Genomic DNA, 7,773 nt, shown 5'->3' on the forward strand with positions numbered 1-7,773 from the left:
ACGGTTTTTGATTTTTAACCGACCTTTAATATATTTGAGTTTGAGTGCAATAAACTGACCGCAGTTATTTTATCACCAAACATTTTGATTTGAGAATTAAAAATGCGCGCCATACGGTTTATCAAATAAGAATAAGATCAGTAGATGGCGCTTACTGTAGATAGCAGTGCTACCACATGATAATATATTATCGAATTAAATCCATTCACTCAGTCATTCATTCACATTTCCTTTGTCTATGACAGTAGCTGTCATCGTGACGTTTTCTCGCTCGTTCAGTCTTTTTGTTTCGGCCATTTTTGCCGAAAGTTTGGTGTTCGACATAGGTCACGAATCTCTTCGTGGCCTTTAGATCACTGAGTTAAAAACTAATCAACATGGTGCAGAAGAAGGTAAAAACCATGTGCGTTATGTAAAATATTATATTTTAGTGGAAAAAAGTGCAATAGCCGTGTGACTTACCCTATGTGTTTGGCGGGTCGTGTATTCAACATCGATGTTTTCTACCTGTGATAATCGTTATATTTGGCAGTATAACCGTATAGGTGACCTATATTTAACTAGTTTCTATACAGAAATTCCTTCAAAAAGCACTCGGATAATATTTGTAATTATTTACAAATAAAAATTCAACATAACCTCTAAAAATGCCATGATGTTAAAATTTCAATGATTTGCATTGATTACGTCTTTATTATCACCAAGATCTCTGATGCGAACATGTGCTACTACTGCTAGTGTGTCGTTTTGGGAGTAGGTTTGATATTTTGTTGAACTTTCAGCCGAAGAAGAAGGTAGGAAAGAAGGTAGCGGCCGCTCCTCTGGTCGTGAAGAAAGTTGAGCCTAAGAAGATCGTCAACCCTCTCTTCGAGAAGAGGACGAAGAACTTTGCCATTGGTTAGTCTGTGATTGTGATTATATTTGTTAGAACTTCCAGAGATTGAATACTATCTAGTATTCATTGGATATTATCTAGTATAGTTATATGAACTGTAGAATGGATTAATTTGCCTAATAATCTTTAGTGATTTTATTGTCTACCTATTTCATAGAAGCATTTATCTACCATGTGGTACTTAACTTTAACACTGGCTTGTTGTTAGTAATTTATCATCATGCTCCATAAAAATTTGAAATCAACTTTATACACATTTATTTCATATCATAAAGTTGGTTAGACAAGTTTATTAATGTTTATTGGTTATGTATCTAAAATATGAATAAGTATGGGTGTCATTTTGTAGTCTGTTAGCTGTTAGAAGAGAATATATATGATACTACACAAATGTTTTTCTCTTCTATCATGTTGGCTGCAAGGCTGATTACCAACCTTACCAACCCTGGTTGGGTTATTATTGAGCCGCCATAGGCTCCTAACATGGCTCATGTACTTATATTGCACAAATGCTTGATTTTTGAGGTTATAGGTACTTTATGTATAGAAACTAATAAGGTAGGTATTCTTTATTTAACTTTAACATCTTAATGCTCACATGATGAACACCGAATGCAACTATGATAACTGTGATTATCAACCAAATATACGAGCTTTTTAACTCTGATAGTCTTTAACAAACCACACCCCTTCTACGATAAATAAAGCAGTTATAATAACATACAATGCTTTGTTTTCCAGGCCAAGACATCCAGCCTACCCGTGACCTCTCCAGGTTTGTGCGATGGCCGAAGTACATCCGCATCCAGCGGCAGAAGGCTGTGCTCCAGCGCCGTCTCAAGGTGCCACCGCCAATCAACCAGTTCACCCAGACTCTTGATAAGACTACAGGTATGTTTTTTTTTTCTATTATGATAGTGATTTAGATGATTATAGTAAATAGGAAAGTAGATAACATATTATGGTATGGACTTTGCTTTCTTTATTAGTAACTATGATATAGATAGGTAGATAGGATTTTGGGGGTAAGTTTTTATACAACAAAAATGGTCTGTATTATATGTATACATACATAAACTCACGACTATCTCCCACTGGGGTAATCAGAGACTATGGAATTCCCTTTATTTCGATCCTGACGCACTTCTTGTGGTTCCTCCACATTCATCAATTGTTTCACACACGTACGCCGGTTCAGAGTAGATCTTACCGAACATTTTCGAAGGACATCTCCAATTTGGACAAAGTATGTCCTTCTATGTGTTGCTCTGCCAGCCAGTCTGTCTGTATTATATAGGTGGGTAAAGTTAAATCAGTATGCCTCATATTGTCGCGAGTGGAAACCTTGTAAGTAAATTTTTCCCAAAATCACATGCTGATGTAATTTTCTTTAACAAAACCTCACAATATAGGTATATGCTTGTTTCATCCTGGTTAGAAACTGACACTCCATTTTTTATATAGCGACATAATATGCTATATTTTCTGAGGTACACTGTAAATTGTAGTACTGTACATTGGTGCCATAAAATTACTTATTTCTATTTACTTATTCAGTCTCAATAAAACAATATTAGGCTAGTTTCCAACTAGTCAAATCAGTTCCTATTTACTAAATGTCAAAACACGAAATTACTTTGGAATTTGTATGAAAAATCACACTGTGACATTATAAAAAAACGTGATAAAATATCTGACTTGTTATTGCGTTTTTCTTGATTAAATAAATAAATAAGTTAGACAGAAACAAGAATATGTTTTTCATTAGTTTCAGATAAAAGTATATTTAGTAATCAGAATTTCATAATTTATCTTGAACCTAGTAGACATTCCATTTCACCTAATTACCATAGAAGTTTACCCCTCATTTTATAGAGTAAATTCAGTTTTATATTATCAAATTGCCTGTTATGGTTTACATGATGAACTCAAAATGCAACTATGATAACTGTGATTATCAACAAAAATATACGAGCTTTTTAACTCTGATGTACCATTTATAATTATTATTTTTTGTCTGAATATTGATCAATGTTTAATCTATTTATTCAATCTCTTTCAGCCAAAGGTCTGTTCAAAATCCTTGAGAAATACAGGCCAGAAACTGCTGCCGCCAGGAAAGACAGACTGAAGAAGGCTGCCGAAGCCAAGGTAAGATCAGTTATAATTATTTATATAGAATAGGCTAGTTTCCGACTAGTCAAATCAGTTACTTTGTACTAAACGTCAAAACACGAAAGTACTATGGAATTTGTATAAAAAAACACACTGTGACGGCATAGAAAAACGTGATAAAATATCGGACTTATTATTACGTTTTTCTAGATTAAAATTCATAAGTTAAATCAAAAAAAGAAAATGTTCTTTGTTAGTTTTAGATCTGTCTTTATTTATCAATCAGAATTTCATAATTTATCTTGCACCTAGTGCATGACCCAATTAATATAGGTCCTAATCAAAATTTTGTTAATTTTAATTTTCAAAATGTAAGAATTCTACATTTAGTAAATGTCTAAGAAAATATAAATTAGGTACATAGCTCTAGATTGTTTATAATTAACATTACAACATAACAGTTCTTGAGCTAAGTATGCTGATAGTATTGAAAACCAATTTATTATTCTTGAAGGCTATTATTTTTATTAAAATGTTGATAATAATGTGTAATGTAATGCTGTTAAAAGTAGCATGGAGAAATGGAGAATGCTACACAGACAAGAGTGTGGCTTACAATACAATTTCTTCCTAGATTTATAATTGTCATGATGCATAAACCTTATACAACTGAATGTCATGAGGACACTTTCCACCAAGATCTCTGATGACGCCTCGTCTTTCCCCAGTCACTGTTATTCTAGAATATTCTAACAGGTTCTTGTTCCAACAGGTCGCGAAGAAGGATGAGCCTCCACCAAAGAGGCCCAACACCATCCGCTCTGGAACCAACACAGTGACCAAGCTGGTCGAAAAAAAGAAGGCACAGCTGGTCGTCATCGCTCACGATGTTGACCCCATTGAGGTAAATGGATTGGGTTATTTAAACCCTTCGAATGCGGAAAACACTGATCAGGGCCAGACACAATGTAAAAACTATTGTGCCTCTTATCTCAGCAGATGAGAGGTTAATAGCCCTAGAAAGAGTGCTGTCCTTCACTTATGACAAGTGTAAAACAAAGATAGCGCTAGTTTTGGAATTTTCAAACTAGATTAACATAATGTTGATCACCAGATTGTCCGAAAGTAAGACGATCCGTGATTCGGAAGGCTCAATAATAACCCTGACACCAGGGTTGATGGGGTTGGTAATCTACCTCACAACCCACATGATAGAAGAAGAGAAGAATTTCTCAACATTCTTAAAGATGATGCAATGAGAGAAGAATTTCTCAACATTCTTAAAGATGATGCAATGATGTTAGAATTTCTTCACCTGAGGCCGTGAATTGTCACATAGAGCTGTGAAACAACAATTCTTCGGCTGCTTGAAGACAGATGACTCTGAGCATCTCACACACATCCTTCAGCCTATGTCAAGTTTTTAACATATTTCTTAACCAGTTCATTCCTGTTTCAGTTGGTCCTCTTCCTGCCAGCCCTGTGCCGTAAGATGGGTGTCCCATACTGCATTGTTAAGGGCAAGTCCCGTCTTGGAGCCCTGGTACACCGCAAGACCTGCACCTGCCTCGCGCTCACAAATGTTAGTATTATTTTTTACGCCATATAAACTCACGCCCGCAAACCCTGATGGAGTGGGCAGAGCCAGGAGATATTCAGTTCTAAGATGGATATGATGAGCTGAGATATGTGATCAGCCCATCGCACATACAAAGGACAGAATCTCGATTGGTTGTTACAAAATTCTCAGGACAAAAACAATATGTACGGTCACGAGCATTAATATGTATACACTTTGGTACCATGTCACATTAACTTTTTTCACACATGGAACTGTAAGTCTCACTAAATGACAAATATGTTAGTGCGACAGAGTCCTAAAGTGGGTACATTATATTGCTCATGACTGTAATGTGTTTGTTTACATTATATGTTTTTCTTGTTTTCCAGTCCAGCTTAAAAGCAATTGTTTTTATTTGCATAAATGATTTAATGAATATGTGCAATAAGGTGCAAAAGTCCTATCAGTTTCCTGGAAAGTAATAAATTAACTGGTTGCACTTAAGACCTCCTGGTTACATGTAGTTTCTGTAATAGACCAAAAGACCTAAAAACATAAATTTTATAATTATGGCAAATAATGTTTCATAATTTCACCACTGTTTACAAATAATTCGCTGGGCTCAGTTACTGCACTTTTGCTCTTTGATTGTACCTGTAATAAGAATTAATTGATGAAATGTTTATGTATGTTTTATGTATATTTGACAACATAAGCTCACACTCACGACTATATCCCAATTGGGGTAGTCAAAAGGTACATCCATTGCAAGACCCACACCTTACCGAGTTTTCTTCCTACGTAATAGGTGGTGAGCCGTATCGCCACTCTAGCCATAGAGGCAGCCAATCAGCTCGCGACACCAAACACTTCAGGACCCCGATACCGACCCCGCCGGCGTGGTCGACGATTTCCCTCATTCAGCGCTTATCGCTATCGACCCACTAGGGTCGATTAATTCTTTCAAATATTTTTCCTCTCAGACGACGCCCTGAGCCGAGGTTCGCGCCCAACTGGGCACCCTCAGGCCTGTTGTCTTAAACGTTGTACCGGGTGAGAGCCTTCAGCGCTCCCCATTTGTCCGGCCAAGTAGTTAATGCCATCTGCGGCAAATCTACAATAAGTCACGTCAAAAAAAAAAAAAAAAGAGCCGTATCGCCGTCTATAATGGTCGAGCTAACTTTGTTAATAAGTAGTGCGTCCGGTACCGGGGTTCGAACTGGCATTCCCCATGACGAATCAAATTAAATAGTAATTTGCTATTGTTTGATGAATATCGTTGGCATACTATGATGATATATTTGCTATCTAAACGCCATGCTGACAAACTCTTCTACCACCAATAGAATTATCTGAATATGCCAACTTTACACATCATATTATCACACACACTATTTAAAAAAAATCAAAACGGTTACTTACTGACTTTTTTTTTGCTTCTAGGTTGAGTCCGGCGACCGTGCCGCCTTCAGCAAGGTGGTGGAAGCCATCAGGACGAACTTCAACGAGCGCTATGAGGAGCTCAGGAGACACTGGGGCGGAGGCACCCTCGGAAACAAGTCCAACGCGCGCATCGCTAAGCTCGAGAAGGCTAAGGCCCGTGAGCTCGCGCAGAAACAGGCGTAAGCGCAATAAAATTTAACTTGTATTTACTTGGTTTTATTTAACCTTTTGCAGCTGAGATGAGTGTAGTTTCCTACTAGTAAAATCAATTATTTTTTATTAAACGTCAAAACACTAAATTACTATGGAATTTGTATGAAAAAGCAACCTATGACGTCATAGAGAAACGTGACAAAATGTCACACTTATTATTAAATATTTCTCTTTATTAAAATTCATAAATAAGTTAAACAGGAATAAGACGTTTTTTGTCACTGTACTTTACATCTGTTTTTATTTAGTAGGTAATCAATTCCATAATTTCTCTTTGATCTAGGAAACTACCCAATGGTTACACAAAGGGGGTTTGGGTTTTAAGGACATTCTCACAACTTAGTTCACCATTCTGAATTGATTAAGAGTTTGGTAGGTACATTTACAAGTGCAGAGCAACAAGCCATTCTCGGTATCCAAGTACCTACTAGACCATTCGAAGCATCTCGTTTTACACAGACACTACACCTACTAAGATGGAATATAAACTACTGTTGTTGCTGGAGTATCCATAGTTGATCTTGGAAATTATTATACGATATCTCATTTTAGATCAATGCTGTCGTCACAAAACCATACTATCGATAGATTGTTTTGCAATAGAAGCAATACCATAGAATAAGGATAATACTACCACAGATACTACTCTGCTCCCCATCAGTGGCTGAGCTGGATTACTTCACCCCCCTCCATCTTTAGTTTTCATTTTCAATCGTATGGGCGTCAGACGTGAGTCACGTCATCCAGTCCAGATTCAGGTAATCCAGCTCGGCCACTGATGAAGAGCGGAGAATGCCGTTTATACGTAGTATTATTCCTTATTGTATGCGTAAAGGTTAAGTAATTAAAGTTCTTTTTACTACTGGGAACGTTCCCGAAGTGGGAAAAAATCTCGGGAACGGCACATTTAACGATATCGTTCACGGTGTACAGTCATGGAGCAATATAATGTACCCACTTTAGGACTCTGTCGCACTAACATATTTGACATTTAGTGAGACTTACAGTTCAATTTGTCAAAAAAGTTAATGTGACATGGTACCAAAGTGTATACATATTAATGCTCGAGACCGTACGATATCGTTAAATGTACTATAGTGTCTGTGTAAAACGAGGTGTTTTGCATGTAGTACCTAGTGGGCTCGGCACGACTATCTATTGCCGCTCGGCGCGGAATTTATCCGAGGGCTTGGACCAATAGGATCAAAGAATGCTGTCCACGTGGATATATTAAATCGATGCGGGCACGACGTCGTCGTACGAGTAGATAGCAATTTCGCTAACAACTGTCACTTATCGATAGTGGATAGTATATCCAAGTGCGTGCACGGCGCCAATATGGCTGCCGTCTGATTTCTACGGGTGTGGCAATACTATCGGTAGTATTAGTTTTCTTTCAACTATCAATAGGCAACAGTAATGTAAACCATATGGTGACATGCTACCTGTCCATCGCCTGCTCTTTCCTACATTGCTATTACCTCGCTATTACTTTTTATTAGCTTCATTGTTCAAAGAAGCAACTTGGAAAATTACAACGCCATCT

General features: G+C 37.2%; 1 protein-coding gene across 1 annotated transcript; it reads left to right on the forward strand.

Annotated features, from left to right (window-relative positions):
- Positions 1–242: 242 nt before the first annotated feature.
- Positions 243–6,219, forward strand: LOC126380847 (60S ribosomal protein L7a). The gene is made up of 7 exons (XM_050030437.1): positions 243–392; positions 783–897; positions 1,637–1,786; positions 2,958–3,046; positions 3,783–3,914; positions 4,470–4,592; positions 6,015–6,219. The coding sequence occupies exons 1-7, from the start codon at positions 378–380 to the stop codon at positions 6,195–6,197; spliced, it is 807 nt and encodes a 268-aa protein (XP_049886394.1). The 5' UTR covers positions 243–377; the 3' UTR covers positions 6,198–6,219.
- Positions 6,220–7,773: the final 1,554 nt, after the last annotated feature.

The sequence above is a fragment of the Pectinophora gossypiella genome, chromosome 3, assembly GCF_024362695.1.
Source record: "Pectinophora gossypiella chromosome 3, ilPecGoss1.1, whole genome shotgun sequence".
In the NCBI taxonomy this organism is placed as follows: Eukaryota; Metazoa; Arthropoda; class Insecta; order Lepidoptera; family Gelechiidae; genus Pectinophora; species Pectinophora gossypiella.